General features: G+C 37.3%; 1 protein-coding gene across 1 annotated transcript; it reads right to left on the reverse strand.

Moving 5' to 3' along the window:
* Positions 1 to 4,303: 4,303 nt before the first annotated feature.
* LOC142623307 (uncharacterized) lies at positions 4,304 to 8,466 on the reverse strand. Its single transcript, XM_075796706.1, has 2 exons — positions 5,447 to 8,466; positions 4,304 to 4,959 (listed from the first exon to the last, which is right to left on the reverse strand). Exons 1-2 carry the CDS (start codon positions 8,352 to 8,354, stop codon positions 4,442 to 4,444), a joined length of 3,426 nt encoding a protein of 1,141 aa, XP_075652821.1. The 5' UTR covers positions 8,355 to 8,466; the 3' UTR covers positions 4,304 to 4,441.
* Positions 8,467 to 22,575: the final 14,109 nt, after the last annotated feature.

Here is a 22,575-nt window from a genome sequence, read left to right on the forward strand (position 1 = left end):
AAAAATCCAGCTATAGCGAGAGTAATCATCAACAAAGACAACAAAATATTGAGATCCACCAATACTAGAGACAAGGAAGGCCCCCAAACATCAGAATGAATAAGGTCAAAGATATTAGTGGATATTGATTCACTAGTATTGAAAGGCAAAACTGGTTGTTTTCCTAACTGACATGAAACACAATCAAAATTTTCTGTAGACACTGAACCTAACAAACCTCTAGAAGCCAATTCTTGAACTCGAGAGGAAAATGTGTGACCAAGTCGAGCATGCCAAAGTGCAAGGGAAGGAATAGAAGAAACAGCAACAGCTGCAGCAACAGAAACAGGAGCAACAAGTGGAAGACGAAGGTTGTCCACGGGAAATATACGCCCAACTCTGGGACTGGTCCCAAGCTCCTGTCCCATCCTCAGATCTCGCACAATACACCCAAAATAATTAAATATAATGCGATAACCCAACTCAGCTAATTATCCCACAAAAAATAAATTGTAAAAAATGTTAGAAACATTAAAGACCCCAGGAACCAAGAGGTTGGAGGTCGAAACGAAACCTATATTATGACCAGACATTGTGGAACCATTTGCTGTGCGAATATTAAGAGGGTGTAGTGCAGGTTTAAGGTTAGAAAATAAGGACGAGTGAGGTGTCATGTGATTGCAACAAGAAGAATCCATAAGCCAAAAGGTAGGAGACATACCAGATAAAGCTGAGAGAGAAGAGGAATAAGATGCATTACCAACCATACGAATGACAGTAGCGATGATGTTTATAAGATCATCTCTGGAAATGGTGAAAGTGGATCCAAAAGACTGAGACTGTGCAGAGATGGGAGCCATGGGTGGGACACTCTCAGTGTTAGCAACCGTAGCAGCAGAAATGGAAATAGTTGATTTGTTGCGTTGATAACAAGTCTCAATATTTTGGCGAAAACATTTGCAAAAATTGCAAAAACGTTTGCTAGATTGTCGGCAATGATTATTGCAAAAGGAAGAAGACTTGTCCTTATTTTTTATTTAGAAGCAAAATATGCAAAAATGGACCACAAAAATGAAATCTACGCAAAAAACTGGGTAAGGAGCACCTGGACTGCAAAAAGTCAACCCTAAAAAAAGTCAACTATCTACTTTGCTAAAAGTCAACTATCCATTGCTAGAAGTCAAAGGATGACGTCAGCAGCTAACGCAAGCAAGTGACATCAACGATGACGCAATTAAGGCTTACGTGGCAAAATAACATCAACAATGACGTCATCAGGAGTGTAGAGGCGTGTGAAGGCACGTGAGGGCGTGTGACTTGAAAGCGCAGCACGTAGGAGCGCGTGGAGATACAACCCAGATGTGTAGTGGCGCGTGGAGGCACATGGGGCACGTGAGCTGCGGCACGGAATCTTTGAGCGGCACGTAAGGGCGCGTGCAGTCTCCAATGGCTTTAAGGCTTCCACGAGTGAGTAGATCGGCGCAAGACGATCTTAGTGGTACTTGCACAAAATTAATCGAAGCAATATTCGCGGCGGTGATGAAAAGGGCAGTGGTCTTTGCGGTGTGGAACTCCTCAACGGCAGCGGCTGCAGGTCCGAAACCCAAGGGCGATGGCTGGAAGACATTGGAGGTTTAACTGCTAAAGGCTATGGCAGTTGCTGTGACGGCGAAAGCAATGTTGAGAATGGAGTAACACTAATAAAGACAAGACTTCTAAGAAAATGTCAAAGCAATGGCTCTGATACCATGTTAGAAATACTGAATTCAATAGTATTGTATTTCACAGTGAAAGAATATACCTGAGTGTCTTTATATAGGAGGCATATGAGTGTTGTACAAGTAAGAGTATAGTATAAGAATGTGTGTTATACAAGTAATATAATTGGGTCTAAAGACCACAACACTATACACGTTAACAATTGCTATGTACTCATGTGTGAGTGAGTCACAACTCTATTCTTCTTCTTTTCTTATTCTTTTATATTCAAAATTATAGCTTTTTTTTTTTAAAGAAAAAATCTCAAAGAAATGTTATATGTTTCGTCCAGTTTTTGTGGTTGAACTGGATTCAAATAATTCAGCCATTTATGGATTTGAATCATTATTTTATATTTTCATTTCCGTGTATGAAATTATGAATGGGTTTTATTGATAACCTATAGAATTTACATTTTATCAATCAAGCGCATACATCAATGGTTGAGCTTTTTCCTAGGGGAACATTTTTCATGATGCTGAACGGGGTTCAACTTATATATGATAAATTTTATTCACCTGTCCTTAATATACGAGAAACAACAGTACTAATTAATTGGACCGTCACATGAAGCTTTCAAACTCTTTGAAATTGTGACAAATAACATATCTAGGCCTTCTTCTTATGTTTTAAGACCCCTTTTTTGATGTATTTCTTCCAAGGTATGGATTTAGGGATCTACTCTACCTAATTCTACAATGGCTACGACCTACGATTGGTAGAATAGGCTTAACTGTATAGTTATTAACTCATGTCATGCACTCATTTAGAAATTAATATATGACTTTGTTATGCTTCTTATGATTGTAATCTAGGCATAAGGCAGACTTGAAGGATTACTATTTTTTTTTTTTTTTTTTTTGCTGAAAATGGATAACTAGTATTTAATGTTTTGCTTCTTAAGAAGGAATGTCCATTATACCTGGGGAAAAATCTCTCCAAAACCCTTCAAACTCGTCTTATATTTTTTTTTATGTAAATTTTGAAAATATAAATGTTAGATTGAATTTTCTTTTTTTTGAAGACTAGATTGTATATTCTTTTTTTGAAGACTAGATTGAATGTTCTTATTATATTCTCGTTGCTTTCAAAATTTCAAGAATGTCAAAAATCAAATACCTATACAATCAATCAAATATTTAAATTTCAAGATTTTATAGTCTAAAATTGTACATAAAAAATAAGTTTAGTAATCCATAGTAAATAACATTTGATTTAATCGAAATTTGACGTGTATGATATTAAATTGTGCACCTCTGTGCATTATGGACAACCGTTCAATCTTAGACTTTGTTGGCCTTTTGAATTCCCACAAGTAGTGGTTATTAGTTTTTCCTTTTAATTATACCACCTGATATTTAGTTGTTGTTTCTAATGCTTCAAGAAGTGGTACCTTGTCGTTGTTCTCAAGTTTTGGTAGGAAATATGGAAGGCAAAGCTTTTCAAGAACAATGAACACGACACTAATTGGACGCGTAGCCAATTTTGAACACATATCGGTATTATGTAGCATCGAGTGCACTGGAACAGTGTCTGCAAGCCAAAGCCAAGGATGGATAAACAAGTTTCCCAGCAGTCAGTACTATCAGAGAAGACCATATTTAAGATTTACAGTGGCCCCTAGTTGTTAAAAACAATGGGTATGAGATGGAACATGAAAATACTTTTGCAGTACATCGTAAAATGTGGGTTCTTGAATTACTGTTGGTGAGTTTGGATTGGCTTATAATTCAACACAACGAAATTAGTTGGTACCACTCAAACAAAATCATTTATTAGGCCACAGGCTATATTTTGGTTCTGTGAAAGTGCAGTCCTTTTGCTCAAAATGCTCTGACCTTGACAAAGCAGCACAGCAGTCTAAGACCTTTGGAAAGGTACACTGAGGGAATTAGGAATCAATTCTTTCATACTGATTATATAATAACTAGGGAATGCGAAAGAGGAAAACTCAGACACCCCATTATGCATTTGTACTGAAAAACACATACAGGGAATCGACACCTCAACTCATCATGGGTCCCACCCAACAGAATTTAGAAGTTAAATCATCGGTGACTAAGTAAGATCTTTCAGTCTTTTTCAGAAGTGACCTTTCCTGAACTTTTTACTAGACTCTTTCCATCCTAGAGAATGCTTCAGGAATAATTGGATTATGGGAAAGGAAAAGGAAAAATAGAGCTTGTACATAATAATGCCTTCCCTTGTGTAATTTTAGAAATTCTTATGCATTTTCCTTCTCTTGTTTTCCCAAGAACAAATGAAGGGAATCAGGTTATGGAAATGCTCCACCAACCCATCCAGTTGTTTCCATGCTCAGGTTGTCTGTATCCTTGGTTACTGTCATATCAATCTGAACCCACCAAGATGCTCTTGGCAGGCCTATTATTGTATTTTCATGCTGTGAATTCAACTTGAAACTAAGAAGAAAGTAGTTCTTCTGCGTATCTATTTAACAATTATGTAAAATTTGTATTGCTCGATTCTTCCAATAAGGAGAACCTAAGTTCGAATACCTTTCTCCCACTTGTTAAAAAATAAAAATAAAATACTGTAGAAACGAAACTTGCAACCTGTGGCTCTATCTGCATTTAGTTATAATGAATATCAATCTTTCTTCTTTACATTGCTAAAAACAAAGAGTTTAGAGACCGAAGAAACTACTTGTGGCAAACTTCCTTCTGCTTAGCAACTATATAATTCATCACTTAAAACCAATTTTGGCACTAGAGGAAGATGAGTAAAAAAGTGAGGAAGCAGAGAAGCTTGTATTATTGCTTTTTGGAAACAAGCTTTGCATTGCAGGTCTTGATGATGAAGTGGCTGGAACTCCACTAGAATTCTTATTTTCTTGAACATTGTTTGCTGGAGATCCCTTCAGGAGCACATCCACCTTTGCATACTCCTCTCTTTCATGTTTAATCTCCTTAAGCATTGCTGCTACATCTTTCATGGTTGGTCTTTCATCAGGAGAGGAGTTTACACATAATAAGGCTATGCCTAATGCTTGCATCATTTCCTCTATTTCTGATTCTGATCTAGATAGTAGGCTGGTATCAAGGACCTCAATTCCTCCCCGCTTTTGTCTAACCCAATCCACTAGATGGATCCCATCAGGTATTGTAGGATCAATCGGTTGCTTCCCTGTCAAGACTTCCAAAACTACAACACCATAGCTATAAACATCACTCTTCTCTGTGATCTTCATCATGTAGCCATATTCTGAAAATAACATTACGGTTAGCTATTTCTAATATGATATTAATGGTAAATTTAAAGGGCTTGTTAAACCATCCATTATAAAAATTGTTTGAAATCTCATTCTTCTGTTTGCAAGTATGGTAACTCTCAAATGCTTACGAGAGAACTCTTCAGTAAAATTTCCGTAACAAATTGCATTTGGTAAAATTTAGAAATATGAAAAATGAAATACATCCAAATACAGCATGAATATTAATTTTGCATGAGTATAAAATATGTGATTTGAAAAAGTAACAAGCATCGAAACAAACATGATACAACTATATTCCAAAAGAAAATAGTACTCACCAGGTTGCATTTGGTCAAATTCAGAAATGTGAAAATGTAATGCTTCTAAATACACCATAAATATTAATTTTAATTTCATATAAAATCTTTGATTTGCATGAGAAAGTAACAAGCATCAAAACATATCTACAACCATATTGCAAAAGGAAATAGTACTCACCAGGAGCAATATATCCATAAGAGCCAGCAACTGTATTAGAAGACCGTGCATAATCTCCATCATCAACAAGCTTGGCTAGGCCAAAATCAGCAATATAAGGCTCAAATTCAAGGCCAATGAGGATGTTATTGGCCTTGATATCTCTGTGAACAATTGGAGGGACACAATCATGGTGTAGATAAGCAAGGCCTTGTGCTGCCCCCAACAAAATTTGGTATCTAAGTTCCCATTCCAAGGCATTTCCTGTCCTCTCATGGAGTATACCTCCCAAACTTCCATTGGGCATATAGTCATACATGAGCAATTTTGTGTTTCGATTCCAACAACAACCCAGAAACCTAACAATGTTTTTATGACGGATTGAGCCGAGGGTTTTCACCTCTGTGGAGAAGGAATCGCGAACTGTACATTTATCATCAGCACATCCATTGCCTCCAGCCATTGTTGATGGCCAGAGCTTCTTCACTGCAATCACTTCACCATTGTCCACATCAGCTCGATAAACGACCCCAGAACACCCTTTTCCAATTACATTGGCATCTACCAAGCATCTCAGAACTTGCTCCACAGAGAAATTTAGTTTCTGGAATGGAGTGAATTGCCATGGCCATGAGTCCCCCAGTTCTGATTCATCATCATCCCTGATGGTTCTTCGCGCCCTTATGACTGCAAAGATCCCCATAACTAGCATTGCCACTGTCAGGGTGACCAGTAATGCAATTGCTAGTTTAAGTTTCCGTGACCGCCTTACATAATTCTTGTTTCTTGTTAGTCCTGTCTTACCAACATTACTCGAGAAACAAGAGTCACGATTTGAACAGAGACCTTGGTTTCCTGCTAGATCCATTGGTGATAACTGCCGAAAGAGCTTGTTGTCAGGTAGATAACCAGTGAAGTTATTGTAAGAGACATTGAGTAAAACAAGATTATCAAGCCCGGAAAGTGGACTCAAATCCCCCTCTAGCTTGTTATGAGAAAGGTCTAGGATGGAAAGTTTGCTCAGTGCAGATATTTTAGATGGGATTGTTCCAGTGAGTCCATTGCAGCTGAGGTTAAGAGCGATTTCAAGAGCTTCAATCTGACACACCTCCATAGGAATGCTGCCTATGAGTTCATTACTGCTAAGATCAAGCAATTGGAGACTTGAACAGAGGCCAAGAGATGGAGGAATCGACCCAGAAAGTGAATTCCTGCTTAGCATGAGCTTGTTTAATGAGACAAGACGACCCAAGCTTGCTGGAATCTGACCGGAAAATCTATTAGATGAAACATCCAAGACCTGGAGCTCAGATAGAGATGACAATGAATTAGGTAGAGGACCTCCCAAAGTGTTGTTGCTGAGGTCTATCATTTGCAATTCTGTGCAACTTCCAATCTCATCTGGCACCGACCCAGAAAGACGATTTCCAGACATATCAAGAAAGTTTATACTCCTAAGGCCACCAATTGAGTTAGGGATCCCACCAGCAATCCTGTTGTTTCCAAGCCTCAGCCTCACAAGAGAGCTGCAATTACCAATTTCTATTGGTATTGAACCCGAAATATCATTGGAAAGCAATAGCAGTTTTGTGAGATTTTGGAGCTGAAATAAGCTAGGAGGAATGCTACCAGTGAGTGAATTGTGAGACAAATCTAATGCTTGGAGATTACTACAGCCACCCAAAGTGGAAGGAATACTTCCTTCTAGCTGGTTGTCCCAAGCCAATAGCACAGTGAGCTTTGACAACACCCCAAGCTCTGGTGGGATCAAACCTGAGATCTGATTTGTGTCAAGTTGTAACTGTACAAGATTTGTAGCATTGGAAAGATTTGAGGGTATTGAACCCGACACATTGTTGTTACTAATCATAAACTCCTCAAGCTCCAAAAGGCCACCTAAGGTTAAAGGTATGGTTCCGGAAAGAGAATTCAATGAAAAATCAATCATTCTTAAGCTACTACAATTCCCAATCTCATTTGGGATAACCCCAACAAGACTATTCCTCCACAACATCAACTGCTCCAGTTTTTGGAGCTTACCAAGCTCTGGTGGTATTGGACCAGAGAGACTATTTTCATAAAGAAACAAATTTACAAGCTCAGAGCAGTTACCTAAATCAGGAGGAATTTCACCAGAGACCATTGTGGTATATATTGACAAAGTCTGAAGCTTGCTAAGCCTACCCAATGAGGCTGGTAAAGAGCCTGAAACTCTGCTATCAGCCAGCCCCAGCACTATCAAATTGCTGCAATTTCCAAGCTCATCTGGGATTTTCCCAATAATGTCTTTGTTACCACCTGCTCGAAGAACTTCAAGGCTTGCCAATTTGCCTAGCTCGGGTGGTATAGACCCACTTAGCTGATTATCAAAAAGCTGCAGGTTCTTTAGGCTTGTGCAGCCACTTAGCTCAACTGGGATTTTCCCAGTGAGCTGGTTGGATCTCAAGATCAAGTCTTTGAGGCTTTTGAGCTTGCCTATGCTTGCAGGGATAGAACCAGCAAGACTATTTGAGCTAAGGTCTATGGTTGTAAGTCCCATACAATCACCAATCTCATCTGGGATAGTCCCTGTGAGATTGGCATCAGATATGACAAGTTTTTGAAGATAGTGGAAGGAGGAGAGATTGAATGGCAAAGGAAGCTCAAGCTGGATAGATTGTATAGTAATGTCGGTGACAAAACCTTGGGAAGAGCATTTTATGTAGGTCCAATTACATGGGTTGGAGTCAAGTATGTTCCAGTTGGAGAAAAATGGAGGTGGTGTTGATGCAGAGCTGTGGAGCCAAGAGAAAAGAAGGGAAGCTTCATGGTTGGATGTGAAGGCAGGGGTGTAGAGAAGGTTGATAAGGAAGAAGAAGAAGTAGAAAAAGAGTGAAGAGGAGGGATTGTAGAAGAAGAAGGATTGCCTCGTGCTAAGCATCGACGACATTTGCCTCAAATTCTAAACCTTTCTTCTCGGGTTTGCATCATTGGGTTTTGCAGCCTCTCTCTCTCTCTCTCTGTGTCTCTCTTTCTCTCTCTCGCTCTCTCTCTATGTGACTTGCTTTCTTGCTTTGAACTCAAGCTCAAAGAGTGGTAGTACTTGGATTTTCTACTACACTAGGCAAAGCAAAGAACACCACAAACACACACCTAAACAAACAAAACAACAATAAAGAAATGAAACCCAAAGAAAATCCAATGCCTAGAGATTAGCAAAAACTGCACCACCACCTCCACCTCCACCCCCACCCCCACACTTGGGATGCCTCTCACTCTCACTCTCTCTCTTAGTAAGGTTTATTAGAATAAAGAAAGCTCGATAGCTGGGTTCACGCGCAGAGAGGGAAAAACACCATTTTTATATATGGACCATGACTTCACATCTTTCTGGTAGGACTGATTTGTTTAGTTTTTAAGTTATATTTTGACTCCACTATCGAAGTGAGAGTAGTTACTACTTACTAGTTAGCTCCAACTTCAAGTCAGTGTCGTTGTTTGCCTCCATCATCTCCAATTTTTTATATAATGATAATAGACATGGATGTACTACCCCGTTTGGATCACATGCATGAGAAGCTTTTTGGACTTCAGTTACTGTTCATTCACTCCTCTCTTGCACCCAATTATTTGGTGCCATACCATCCTATGTCAGGAAAAATTCTTAAGTAGTCTCAAAATATAGTGAAATAGTACTTCTTTCTCTCACATTTATAGTAGATCTCACTATAAATTTAATAAGTGGACCCTATCATGAATGTAAGAAGAAAGAGCATCATTCTCCGTACTCCGAGAGTACCTAAAAATTACTCCCTACGCCAGTCATAACTCATAAATACCAAGATAAATTTTAAAGGGGGTTTTTCTTTTGATAAGATTTGAATTTCGGACCCATGGTTTCATTTTCACACAATGGAGAAATGTATTTAACAACCGTTAAAAGAGGTAAGTGTTAAAAGAGGTAAGTGCACTATTGTAGCTTATAAGGCAAGAGACAATTGTGTCATTATATGGGCCCAAAATTAGAACTTTAGCAATTATGATTGAAAGACGTTGGTGTTTTTACCACTTATTTTCTTTTTAAGTGACAACTCATTCTTGAGATTAGATGGTATGTATTCAAATATTTAGGTAATGACAGGTGTTTATAGTTTCTTACTAACTATATTTGAGTGGTGCTATATGCATGCTCATTGGATAAAGAAATTTAATTTGTTCCATCTTTGGTCATACTAATTTCGCTTTTTTTTCTTGTTTTTTGGAATATATATATATATATATATATATATATATATATATATATATATATATATAATTCAAAGGGAAATTCAATCAAGAATCCAGATCTTTTTATTTTTTTGTCAAATCTACCGTTGGATTATATCTTCTTCTTATATCCTCCATTCTTGCAAAATTTTTAGAAAATTAAAGATCAATAGTTATGTCATCAATAAATTGTTTAAATTGCAAGTTTTTTATAGTTTAAAATTATGTATAAAATATAAGCTTATAGATCATATAGTAAATAATATTTGATTGACACAAAATTTGACATGTGTATTATGAGCATAAAAAACATGCAATTCAATAATTAGATTTTCAAAATATGTAGTAATATTTATTTTATTGAATAAGGTTGTAGCCTTAGGCTACAACCAATTTTGTAACTAATTTTTATCCACACACACACACACACACACACATATATATATATATGGGTTGGGTTCAAGTTACACCTAATGTAACTCTAAGCAATGTTATACCACTTAATATTTTTTTAATTGGATGCAAATTTTGACAAATCTACCATTAGATTACATTGGCTTCGTTTGGTGGGGCGTTTTCTAAATGAAAACTCGCGTTTTTTATCAAAAACACTGAAAGCTATGCGTTTGGCAATATCTTTTTTTTAAAATTACGTTTTTGAAAACTCTGATATTCGCGTTTGTGAAACACTCTGGTGAATGGCTTTTTAAAAAACGCAGGAAAAAAACGCAACTATCATGGTCGGTTGAAGTTTGAAATTCCTAAAATATCCTCACAAATACTAATGTCTTGCCTGCTACCTTACTGTCATCTATCTCCTCTACTCCTTGCGACTATCTAATTCTGCTCGGCTTTGATGAAATTTTTTCTCTGTAACTTTTTTTTATTAATTGAATATTCTGGGCATGCAAAAATTGGAGCGCAAGCAAAAATTACTTTGGTATGAGATAAGGAGTGGGTAACACGAAGAAGATAAATCTGGAGAAACTTGAATGCAATTGAATGAATTTTTAGAAGCAGACCATGTGATTGGCAGTAGAGGATTTTTGTCCAGCTACTCAGCAAGTGAAGGAGAAGCTTGTGGTAGTAGGAGATAGACATTGGGAATGATAAAAATTAGGTGTCCTTCTTGTGTAATTTTTTATTATTATAATAACATAAATAAATTACACTATTAAATAGAACCATATTATTATTATTATTATTATTATTATTATTTCCTTATTAAATTTTTATGGGACGTTTTCTTGTTATTACATTATTAAAAAAATATATACGTATATATATTATTACTCTTATTATTATCATTACAGCATAGTCTGTTAGGTCCTTTTTTGTAAATCTCTCCAGACAGCAATTTTAGAGTAACATGTTTTACCAAACGCTTAAATATTACTTTAAAAATTGTGTTTTCAAAACTCTCGTTTTAAAAACGCTATTTTTAAAAAATGCATTTTTAGAATAGCTTATCCAAACAGGCCCATTATCTTCGTATATTATCCGTGCTTGCAAATTTTCAAAGTGATCAAAGAATAATAGCCATATCATTAATTAATTATTTAAATTCAAATTTTTGTAGTTTAAAATTATGCATAAAAGATGTGTTTATGAATCGAATGGTAAATTACATTCAATTGCCATGAAAATTGACATGCATGTTAAGAACATATGTAATTCAACGGTTGGATTTATAAAATATGAATTTTATAACAAGTTATTTGGTGTTATAAACTTGTAACATTATTTAAAGTTACACTAAGTGTAACTTGAACCCAACCCTACATAAAGAATTCAAATTAATTAGTCCTTTAAATTGTTTCTTAATTAGCCATTTAATTCAAGCTATTTAAAGATATTTAATTAATGTGCGTGTACTATTAGTTTAATGACACCTTCTCTCCTTTTGGAATTTTTTTTAATTATAGGGTAATGTACTACCAAAGAAATATTTTTTTGGATTTTTTGTTGTTGTAATTAATTAGTCATTATGCATTTAGTAATGCATAATTTATTATTATTACATTTACTAATAATATAAGTAGTAAGATATAGTGTCAAAATTGATTGACAAATAATAATGAATAACAAATTAATACACCATTAATTTTTGTAGTATTAAATGAACAATACTTTTTAACCTATCATTAATATTATTAAAGTTGTTTTCTTTTTACTCTTGGACTTCTTAAAACATTTATCGAAAATTTTAGTAGTACTAAACACAAAATATTTTATTTTATTTTTCAATATCTACTTTTTGCGAATTTGTAATTATTAGTCCTTAGATAACTACTACATTTTTTTTACATAAATGACTTAAGAAATATAATGAGTATTATCATTTTTTTATAGATAATAATTATTTGAATCTATAGTGTCTATTCCATGTATCATTACTTAATAGAAATTTATATCTATGTTTCATTTCCCTTTCATTTGAATTTTAATGTTTGAACTAAGTCAAATAAAAACAAATAATAATAATAATAATAAGATTTCAATTGTTCTTGATCTCTTTCTTTTTTACAAAGTCTACTTTTATAATTATTTTCTCAAATAGTTAGTAGACATTTTTAAAAATTTAGGTAATATCCTATAATTGTATATTCACCCTCTCCCATTTGGCAGACTAAGGGGTATTTAAGTTTGATTTTATCCCATGTATAAAATAAATAAATAAAAAGTTTATTTTTATTTTTTTTTTGTCCAATCAACTTTCCTTTTTAAAAGGTTATTTGAAAATTTTCCTTAAAAACAATTGGTGTAAGAAATAATTTCATTATCACATAATTCCAATATTTTATATATATACTCCCTCCGTCCCACTTTATTTGTCCTCTATTCCATTCTGGAATGTCCCCAAATATTGTTCCATTTCTAAAAATAAAAGTTATTAGTTTACTAATATTCCTATTATACTCCTATTTTATTTTCAAAAGTATTTGAAAAGAAAACTAATTAATTTTTTTTTTTTAAATCAATCTAATTGGGGCATCTTTCTAGTTGTCTCATTAAGAATAACTTTTTTTTTAAAAAAAACTGATAAATTTATTTAAGAGTAGTTTTGTAAACTTATATATTTTTATAAGACAAACAAGATAATAAATGATATTCTCTTAAAAAATTTGACTTTTCAAACAAGATAAATAAAGTAGAACAGAGGGAGTATCTATACTACTATTTAAGGGGCTTCCCCTGTTTGGATTCCTATTTTTTTAGTTCAAAAATGCCCCTACAGTCTTATGTTTAAATAGAGACAAAACTAGAGGACAATCTGGTAAAAACTCATTTTTTAGTTCAAAGATGCCCCTACAGTCTTATGTTTAAGTAGAGACAAAACTAAAGGACAATCCGGTAAAAATGCAACTCCAACTCCCACTAAAATATTGCCTAAAAAATAGGACCACTCTTGTGGGGGGTAAAAAGATCCTGATGGGAACATGGGCCTTTTGGGCCGTGTTTAGGAGGGCCGACCTGACCCTGGGTTTGGAAATTGTTAATACTATGGGTCGGCCCATGCGCCGAGGGTCCGAGGACCCAGCCGAGGGTGAACTTACCCTCGGACACCGCAAGAACCCGGGACATCAAGGTAACGGTTAGGGAATGACACGGTCAAGACCAATGGTTAAAAGGGGTGAACCCTTGAATGCCCCAGAAGCACCAGTGTTGAAGAAATGTCAAAGACAAAGGCTGCTACCTCCACATTAAAGACCCTGCACCTACCACCCTGGCCGCATTAATGCGGAGGTGACACTTGAACAGTGGAAGGGAAACTTCTAGTTACTGTTCAAAGGCACTAAGAAAAGAAATATCTATACTAAGGGAGGAGTTGGGGGCAACACGTGGATAAAGTATTAAGAAGAAGAGTATTTAAGGGAAGACCTAGAACAGAAATGACGACGGAACTTTTTGTAACCTAAAAAGAAAAAAGACAAAGAGAGAGAGATAATATAAGAACAGCTCTCGGCTTATGTCCGAGGAGGCCTATTTACATTACTCTTTGCTGTTTCCTAATACTGGCAATCTTTAATTTGTCATTTAATCTTCACTCACTTCTAACCTGGGTTTCAAGCCCACTCTCTACAAATTTTCATTGTTTAAGGCTCATTGGGCATGAGCCCATAACTGTTCTTGGGTCCAGGTGCAATTGTGCACTTACAACTCTTTTATTAATTTTTAAATTTATTTATTCACTTATAAATTAGATTTTTAAAATAAAAATCATATATATATATATATATATATATATATAAAATAATTAAATACAGTTTTTTCCTATAAAATAGGACCACTAAAAAAGAAATATCTCATCACACGCTCTTTGCGCGTGTGATGAGACTAGTATTTTATTAAGCATTTATAAGGGTTTTTCCTTCCAAATTGAGAGTAATTTGACTTCGTAGTAACTAACACATTTACAACACGTGGAGCTCTATCTTTAATCTTCTAGGACACTTGTCCAAAGTTATCATCAAAGCATTAACTTTCATTCTTTTTTTTTTCTTTTTCTTTTTTAGAAAAAAATACACCAACACATGGGAGCCTCTCATAAAAATGAGGAACTGCCACCTCATTTTAGTACAGTATTGTCACTGTAATCTTCTAATATTTATCATATGTTGTTTATTTTTGGTGCCATTTATCCTTTAATTATGATTCTAATATTGTGAACTTAAATTCAAAATTCCAATACAATCAAGCAGCTTCATTATAGCCAAAGGCCTTATAACTAAATTAACACTTCTCCATGTACACAGGAGAGAAAGGGTTCAAACTGCAAAATTAACAGTATGTTGTATTTATTTCTCATAATAAAAATTTAAAAAAAAAAAAAAACAGTTTCACTATAATATTAGTACGTCAAACTGAGTCCAATACTCCAATTACACTGGGGATATTCACTAGGACTATCCACATTTTCGTGATTGAAATTAAGTTGAAACACAGAGCAGTCATCGATCATAAAATAAAAAGCATTGAATTAAATTATAAAGAATGCCACTGTCAAAGTTCTACTAATTAAAGATCTAACTACTCACACAGCAGTCTCAAACTTAGGCTTAGTCATGTTATTGAGCACAACCCCCCATTTATCATTTCTCTTTCTTTTCTTTTCTTTTTGTTTCGAACATTATGATACAAGTCAGGCACACAAGCATTCCAGCCATTAGGAAACAAGTGCTGTGCTTTCAAATTAAGTATGTTCGTCAGGCGCACACAAAATCTTAGACCGTCTCTGACTGACCACATCGATCATCCCCTAAAATTAATTAAATCCCTGAGCAGAGCTTATAAATATTGCTGTAATTCTTTACTAAGAAGTAAAAGTTGTACGTAAAAATGTAAGATTTCCAGAGCTTCTCTGTATGTGAATTAGTATCATCTTATTATCTTACACCATAAGAAACAGCAGAATGTGCAGAAGATGATGGTAGATTGTAAACTCCGCAAGCTTGCAGTACCATGCAGATGCAGTGTCATGCGTCTTAAGCATGGCTTAATATAATTTACAATTTTGCATTAGTTTATTATTTCAGAAATTAATAATCTATATCTATTAAGTAGTACTGTCTAAACTAAGCAATTTATATATATTAACCATACTGCCTTTCACGTGATTTTAATGCGTTTGGGCACGCGCCAATTAATCAGGTATGGCTTACATTTCGACTTTCTTTTTAACCCTAAAAATCTGACAAACGTAGGAGCATCCTTAGGGAAAAGAGATTGGCCTTCACATTGCCGTTTGATCCAATGGCATTTCTATGTTTTTCCTATTAATATATATTTTAAAAGACAAGGTCCAGAATTTCTTAGTTGTCAATAATTGTAGAACTGTTATGACTTGAAGGTATTATTATGTCAAAACACACAAAAAGAAAATTTTTATTATGTGAATCCAACAACATTCAATTTGAATGGGGTCAATCAAAATCGAGGCAAGTCAGATAATACATCTTTCCATTTTATTTTATTTTTTAAAATTCTCACTTGTGATAACTTGCACAATGCTAGATTCTCTCTTTGAAAAAATAAATTAAAAATGTAGTCTTAACTCTTCAGTTAAGAGTCTAATGGTTCAATGATGTTATCTTGTTCTTCAATGGGGAAAAAAAAAACTTGGTTACAAATCTCTCTCTCTTTATATATATATATAATCTATTCCTCGAAAGATTTCCAACCATTAATAAAAAAAAATATTTTGTTAGATATACACGTATGTTAAGTTTCACATTGAATATAATTTAAAAAGTGAATTCTTTTAATAAGAAAAGTAAGTGGTTGACATAACATAATTGAGTCTAAACTCATTAGCTTAAGTTTTTAGGTTAACTGGTATTTCTATATGTTATATTAACTATTCAGACAATCCTAAAAAATAAAAAAAAAACCTACTCAAGGGGTATCCCTCTTGACCTCACAAATTTCTTTTTTATAATATATATGTACAGTTAAGTCATTTTGTAGTACATATTATTAAAATCAAAATTTAAAATTTAAAAAAAAATTACGTCTAACACTTGATGAAGAATTAAGTTAGCCTAGAAAGACCCTAAACTCAAGTGGTGCCATTGTGTTGAAGATGCTGACTACCTCAAGGAGTGTTGCCAACTCATCCACGGACCAACTCAATAGTGCCAATTTGTTTACATAAGATAAATTGTTGTAATTTTATTACAACTTGAGATGATTAAGTTAAAATGTATTAAGTAACAATTTTTATTTAATTATATTTTATTAATACTTAATAGACATAAGTTTAAATTTCAAGTATTAGTTTTGTGGGCGTTAAGGACCTAGAGCAAGTACAAGTATTTGGGCACTTAACTTATTTGTTAGTGGGCTGAATCTCAATCCTACTTTCGGGGCTCCAACCTCAACCTCTCCAACTTTTAACTCTCCCTTGAATTTCCTGCCTGCCCTCTGTTTTCCCATTGCTCTCTTAAGATCTTTCTAACCAATTTTTCCCAGCCCCCAAAACTATGGCCTAGACCTCCTTTTATACCCCTCCTTGAGGGGGGTGGTCATAATTTTTATTCCCACTCATTCACGTATTCCCACACTCTCAGAATCCCAAGGGATCCTCATGAATTCAAAGGATTCCCTTAGAACTTGTTCCAAACACCGGTTAAGGTTTGGTAGTGGGTTCTTCTTTGAATCACTGGTTCTCGATTGCCGACCTCCTTTGGACCGTGTATAGGATTCCTTCATGACTGTCAGATTCCCCATTCCAAAAGGATCCCTCGAGTAGGGTCGTGCTGAATTCTTTGTAGTCATCTGATGATCGGGTTAGACATGAGGAAGCCCAGGGCAGTCTTTCTATGGTACCCCGAGCTCACTACATTCAATGGGCTCTAGGCTTCGTATAGGGCTTTGCTTGTATGGTCAGCCCAGTCCATCCAGCCCAATTCACTCACAATAGCCCCCCACGATCCTATTCTTACAAAGTATGGATAGGATCATGGTCTGATTATTTTATGATCGGGGTGCTAGTTCCCATTCAATCCTGCAGAAAGGAGTGTGCACGTCTCGGGAAGTCCAACTGATCATCTTTTAATGTGAGGGATTGGATAGCCTGCCCCGTCTGGAAAGGAGCGTGGCAGGGTCCAGAAATCCTGATGCTTCATTTATCGAAGCATGCATGGTGCGTAATAATGGTCTGCATTTATTGCTATGTGACAATTACCATTAATGGCTCTCTTACCCCTATAAATATTCCTCCACGTCTACGATGTTCTTTTCTCTTCTCTTTCCCTTCATCTTCTATTTACTCTAGTGCTATCATCCTCCCTACGTTCCCGAGCCCTCATCTTCCTTAATAGACCTTAGTCCCTCATTCTCAAGAAAAAGTTCTATAAATCTCTCTCTCTCCTCTCCCATTTCAACTTATATTTTAACAATATGCCTTTTTCTTATCTTTTAGACGCTAGGGAAAATGTGGCATCGTTCAAGACTAGATTTAATATCCCTCAAGATGTAGAAATCTCATATTGTGATGAGGGTGACATAGAAGACCAAAGGCGTCCACATGTAGTGTTCTTCCCCTTAATGTCCATTCTAGAGGGCGGGGTTAGGTTCCCTGTAAATCCCTTTTTGCTTAGGACTCTTAGATTCTATGGTTTAAGCCCTGACCAGTGCTTACCCAACTTTTATAAGGTAGTGGACTACGTGGCTTGTTTGAACCAATTATATGGTCTGAGCCTTACCCATCATGACATTAACTTCATGTACTCCATTCGGGGGAGTTTGCGCCTCGGGTATTACCTTCAAACCCGGAACACTATAGTCTGACTGATATCTTCCCTTCCCGATTCCAATAAGAACCCTGCAGGGGAATTTGTAAAGGCGAGCGACAATTGGCTGAACGAAGAGTTGACTTGCCCGACCTCACCCCATAAAATAGATCGGTTTCTCCTTCTCCCGACCCTATGTGACATTGCTATCCCACAATTAATTTATACATCTGAACGATGCCAACTAACATAGACACAATTTCACTTTATTTATTATTCTCATTGTATATTTACCTTCAAACTGAACATAACTTTTGGTCGCAGTTTCCAAGAACTTCTGGCCAAATATCAATGTTGTGCAGGTCAAAAAGCTTAATTTCATCCTGCGCTGCGAGATATTCGTGCACTACAATGGGCAATTGAGAGCCTCCTATCAAATCCTAGGCTGCACACCTTCATACACAAGCTACGAAGATTCGTCAGGCTCCATTTCATACAGCAACACCTTACTATCATACATAGACGTTTGTCTGTCAGGCCTTTTACCACCAAGGCTTACTTCTGGAGAAGCTAGGGATTAAGGTCCCTGACTAGTCAGACACAACTCCCTTGAGCCCATTCAAGACCATTCGGGGGACACCGTTTTCCAAGGTCAGCTAAGGCATATTCTTGTAACGGCCCCTCCCTGAGAAAACCCTAAAGAAGAGGTTCAACCGCCAAGTAGAACATCCCTTCTCACCCAGATCTTACAGTAGAGATGGTGAAAAAGTAGTCAATGACTTTAGATCACTGGTTCCCGAACGCATCAACCTTGGAAGGTCAAGCATCCTCCCAGTCCGCCCCTCAGCAGGCTACTCCCCCCATGCCCAAACAACAAAAGAAACATCACAAAGGCACGGGCGAGGCTGTAACTTAGGAGAGCACTCCCTCAACCACCCATTTACCGACTTTTGCCTCAGGCAAATCATCTATACCGCTGACTAGTAAGACTCCCCCGGAGAAACTGCCCCCAATCCAACCGGTCATAATCAGTTCACAAGTCACAGGGTCCTCCTCAGGTTTGATCTCTCTATGGAAGTGCAACTTCCAGCTGGGAGACAAGGCACTGCCCTCCAATCCTTATATTAGAAATTTGCGAAGTGGGGAGAGAGGTCAAGTATCCGATAGCTTGGGGCAAGCCCTCTTGCTCCTAGCAGATGATGACCTGGTGCTCAAGTTAAAATGGCACACCATCGTGGTAAGTTTCGATTCATCCCAAGTCTTTTTAAACATCAAAAATAAATAGCAAGTGTTACTTGTCGGTTCGAAAATATTTCAACTTGGTTCTTTGGTGTAGGCCGCCCAACTGACCCATGTTGGGAAGGGTCAGTTGAAGGACGCTTAAGAGGAGGCTGACAAAGAAAAGGCCCTCAAGCAAGTGGCCGAGGTAAGTCTAAAAGAAAAGGTCTCGAGGCTGAATGTGATGGAGTGGCGTGCTACAATTGCCGAGAAGGCGTTGGAGCAGGTCGAGCAAAAAGCCACTAAAGCTCTCAACAGGCTCAGGGAGGTTGAGCTTAAGCTCGTTGAAACTGCCAGTGTTCGAAAGCAAAACTACTATAACAAAGACTTCAAGCATGTCGAGGACTCAGTAGGTCTTGTGATCTTTCAAGCCCGGAAGTTCGGGTTCATGGAGGAATGGATGGTTCCGGTTAATGTTATTGGGCTCCTCGAAGCATCTCCGTTCAGGAAAACCAACCAGGTGCCCTTGCCCGAAGACCCCGCAACTGGCATCCAACCTGAAGGGCAGGAAGTTGACAGCAGTGATGATGATGAAGGTAGCGAGAGCCCCAAGTCCCAAGAGTTGTCACGGCAAATTGACTCTTAAGTTGTGGTGCTTGATAAGGAGCAGCCGAGGACTGAGGCTTCTGCTTCTGCACAAATGGTTGAACAAACAGTGGTATCTGATGTCCCGCTCAGCAGCCCTTCAATCGTCTCGGGCTCCACTACTGCTAATCCCGTGGCCACAGTGACCCTAGGAGCTTAAACCGGGAGATAATTTAGTTGTTTTTTATTTACAAGTTGTTGTTCTCTTAATTTCTTTTTCTCTCTCTCTCTTTTTTATATAAAATTAAAAAATTTGACTTCTATTTTATAATGAATTAAATTTATGTAGTACATGATGTAGCCTTCTATTTATTTCCAGCATACTCCTGTTGTTTAAGTGTGAGCATTCGATACCGACTTAGGCGTTCGGTTGCTAAGCCAGATTTAAAAATTGCAATAAGAATTTTGTTCAAGTGTTTTCACTCGACATTATCGTTTAAGACTCCCACCCAGCGCTCGTCAATTAACTAAGGTTTCAAACATCCAAAACTTAATGTCACAGTAACTAACGCACCAATGCAACCTGAAACTCATGTTTGGATATATGCCATCGTGGAAAGATTTAAATTCCCATTATCCCTTAAGAAGAAAAAGAAATGAAAGGTTTTCAACTAGTCAGTGACCGAGATCAAGCCGAGACAAGCCTTCTGTCCTTAGAGAAGAACCTTAAGGTTTCTATCTGGTCGGTAACCAAGGTCAGGCCGAGGCCAGACTTCTGTCCTTAGAGAAAAACCTTAAGGTTTCCATCTAGTCGGTGACTGGGGTCAGGCCGAGGCCAGACTTCTGTTCTTAGGGAAAAAATATAAGGTTTCCATCTGGTTGGTGACCGAGGTCAGGCCAAGGCCAGACTTCTGTCCATAGAGAAAAAATCTTAAGGTTTCCATTTGGTCGGTGACCGAGTTAAACTGGGGCCAAATTTCTGTCCTTAGAGGAAAACTATAAAGTTTCCATCTGGTCGGTGACTGGGTCAGACCGAGGTCAGACTTCATTCCTTAGAGAAAAAAACCTTAAGGTTTCCATCTGGTCAATGACCGGGTCAAACCAAAGCCAAACTTCTGTCCTTAAAGGAAAAATATAAGGTTTCCATCTGGTCGGTGACCGGGGTCAGGCCGAAGCCAGACTTCTGTCCTTAGATAAAAAAAATCTTAAGGGTATACATATCCAATTACACATTACTATAACTATACTCGAGGAACATGAATTGAACATTCACTCTATTTCATTATCCTTGCCACATTACAATCGCAAATGATTAGTTTTTGAGACACATCACATTCACTGAAAATATTTTCTTAAGTTTTGAACGTTCCACAATCAGGGTAAGGATCTTTCCTCTAAGTCTTCTAAGTAATATGCTTATGCTCCTGCTACAGCGGTCACTTGGTAAGACCCTTCCTAATTTAGGGCCAGCTTGCCAACATTCTGACCTTTCATACTTCTGACAGCTTTACACAAAACAAGGTCCCCCGACACAAATTCCTGAGGTCTTACATTCTGTTGTACCCCCTGGCTAATCTTTGTTGATAACTTGCAAGCCGTATAGATACCATATCCCTTCACTCTTCCAGTGCATCCAAATTGCCAATCAACCCTTCATCGTTGTGTTCTTGTTCAAAGTAAGCCACTCTTGGGCTCAACAAACTGATCTCAATAGGTATTACTGCTTCGATGCCATAAGTCATGGAGAAAGGTGTTTCGCCCATGGATCTCCTCGGGGTTGTCTGATAGGCCCATAGTACATTCGGTAACTCATCAACCCAACCCCCTTTCGCTCCCTCTAACCTCTTCTTCAAACCGTTGATAATCGTCTTATTCGTCGCTTCGGCTTGCCCGTTACTCTAAGAGTATACAGGAGTTGAATATCTGTTGTTTATCCCGAGGCTACTACAATGATCCTGAAAGACCTTACTATCAAACTACCACCCATTGTCGGATACAAGTGCTCGGGCTACTCCGAACCTTATGACGATATTTTTCCACACAAACCTTTTCATGTCCACGTCCACGTCCCTAATGTTCGCCAAACCTTGGCCTCCACCCATTTTGTGAAATAATCTGTGGCCACTACCACATACCGTTAGTTCCCTGAAGACCTCGGGAAAGGCCCAATTATATCCAGCCCCTACTAGGCAAATGGCCAAGGGCTAACAATTGCATTCAAATTCCCTCCAGGTTGGTGCAGTATTGGGACATGTACCTGGCACCAATCGCACCTCTTCACATATTCCACTGCTTTCCTTTGCATATTCAGCCACCGAAACCCCTGAGTCATGGCTTGGTGGGAAAGGGATCTTCCCCCCAAATGGATGCCACAGACCCCTTCATGAAGATCGGATAGTAGCCCGACAGTTTTGTAGGAAGGTAGGCATAGCAGGTAGGGTCCCCCGAACGAGCGTCAGTATAAATTTTTGTCATCAAATAGCCAAAAATGAGCCGCCATCCTCTGCACTCTCTCGGCTTCCTTCTTGTCCTTTAATGGGGATTCATCCGACAAAAATGCTATATAGGGGTCCATCCAGCTCGACCCCTGCTCCGAAATGGCTGCTACTACCGTCTATAGCTCTATACTCGGTGGCTCCAAAGATTTTACCAATATCATTCGGGGAATCCCGTCATTTGAAAATGAGGCGAGTGTGGCTATGGAATCTACATGACTATTCTGACTTCTCGGTATCCTGTTTACAGTAACCTCTCTGAAACTAGCGCGTATACTCTCAATCAACTTTAAGTACTAACCCATGTGTTGATCTCGAGCCTCAAAACTCCCGTCCATCTGATGAACCACTAATCGGGAATCTAAAAATACTT

Source organism: Castanea sativa, chromosome 2 (assembly GCF_040712315.1).
Source record: "Castanea sativa cultivar Marrone di Chiusa Pesio chromosome 2, ASM4071231v1".
Lineage (NCBI taxonomy): Eukaryota > Viridiplantae > Streptophyta > Magnoliopsida > Fagales > Fagaceae > Castanea > Castanea sativa.